Raw genomic sequence first — 1,251 nt, 5'->3', positions numbered from 1 at the left:
AGTAAAGGACCAATTTTAATATATCAAACAACTTCAGTGGATAAAAGACCATCAGCATCTTCCTGTTTTCACTATCAATCTCTTTTAAAATGGTGTTCTTGGCTATCCATAATCGCTCCAGGGGAGAGAAACAAGCGAAGGAAAAAAATGCAAGAGTGAGGGGAACAAATGATGGAAAATTGCTTTATTCAACTTCACCTGCCGCTCGAGAAACTCACCCTTATGAAGATTCCAGCACTTTATATGAATTGCCCATTATGGTTTCCTCCCACCACATCATTGCACTATTTTAGCACTTGTTTTGCAAACCACCAACTGCGTTTACAAGTAGAGACATAATCAGGAGGCGAATGACCTTTTGTAGCGTGTATCTGAAGCTGGTTTATCAGACACTTGGTCAGCCAACTGTCCAGGAGGCAAAATGACTGATAGATAATAGGCAGATAGATAGATTAAAAGGTGGGGAAACTTATCCCTTTTCCCTTTCTATATAATCTGGTTGTTTCTCTTCACCCCTTTTCTCGTTTCTTCCCACCCGTCCCCAAACCTGTTACTAGGGAAACTTGAAAAAGAATCAGATGCATTAAGACTACAAAACGAAACAAAAGTTTAGACCCCGAAACCACGATTCCATTGCCAAGAAGAAAGCAATGCAAGAGCCCAACCTCGGTCGCCGCACCGCGATCCTGACAAGGCCTGTATGGAGCCAGAACAAATAAGATGTTAATTGCAGCCTCGCAGAGAAAAACTACTATTGTTCCAGCCAGAGACACTCAGCAGCTCGGGAGCTGGGATGTGCCCCCTCCGCTGCGGACTGGATCAATTCTGAATCCCGGTGCTAAAATGACAGCTCTCTGGCTGCGACAGGTCCGCGCTGAAAGACAGAGAAAGACGATCAAGTCCAGCATTCACTTCCCACCCTTCAGAGTCGCCTTCCCATCCTCCGCACCCCCCTGCCTCGCCTCCCAGTGAGTTTCTCTTACAGTTGGTCGCCGCCAGCCCCAGCGGTGGGAACTGAGGATGCAAAAACCTCCCAGACGCAGAAAATACCGCTTTCGGGACGTGCTTGGGTTTGAGTAGCCGTGACGTGCAGGCGCACCGCGGCCCTGGCTGGAGCTCCGTGAAGCCCCCCTCCCTCCAGCCTCTCCCCCGCCCTCCCGCCGGGACTCCCTCCTCTCCCACCCCGCGGCTGCCCTCGCCTTCTCTCACACACCCGCCCGCGGACCCGGTAGGCAGAACTCCAGGAAGTCG

The 1,251-nt window shown here is 50.4% G+C and overlaps 1 protein-coding gene across 1 annotated transcript in view; it reads right to left on the bottom strand.

Annotated features, from left to right (window-relative positions):
* Positions 1-453: 453 nt before the first annotated feature.
* LOC105527291 overlaps positions 454-1,251 on the bottom strand; it is a 2,506-nt gene continuing 1,708 nt past the window's right edge. The window contains exons 3-4 of the mRNA XM_011963585.1: positions 984-1,238; positions 454-874 (exon numbers count right to left, since the gene is read on the bottom strand). Coding sequence (XP_011818975.1) covers positions 774-874; positions 984-1,238 — 356 coding nt within the window. The 3' untranslated portion in view covers positions 454-773. The remainder of the gene's footprint in view (positions 875-983; positions 1,239-1,251) is intronic.

The sequence above is a fragment of the Colobus angolensis genome, unplaced genomic scaffold (assembly GCF_000951035.1).
Source record: "Colobus angolensis palliatus isolate OR3802 unplaced genomic scaffold, Cang.pa_1.0 Scaffold613, whole genome shotgun sequence".
NCBI classification, from domain to species: domain Eukaryota; kingdom Metazoa; phylum Chordata; class Mammalia; order Primates; family Cercopithecidae; genus Colobus; species Colobus angolensis.
This window is presented reverse-complemented; position numbering and strand designations above follow the sequence as displayed.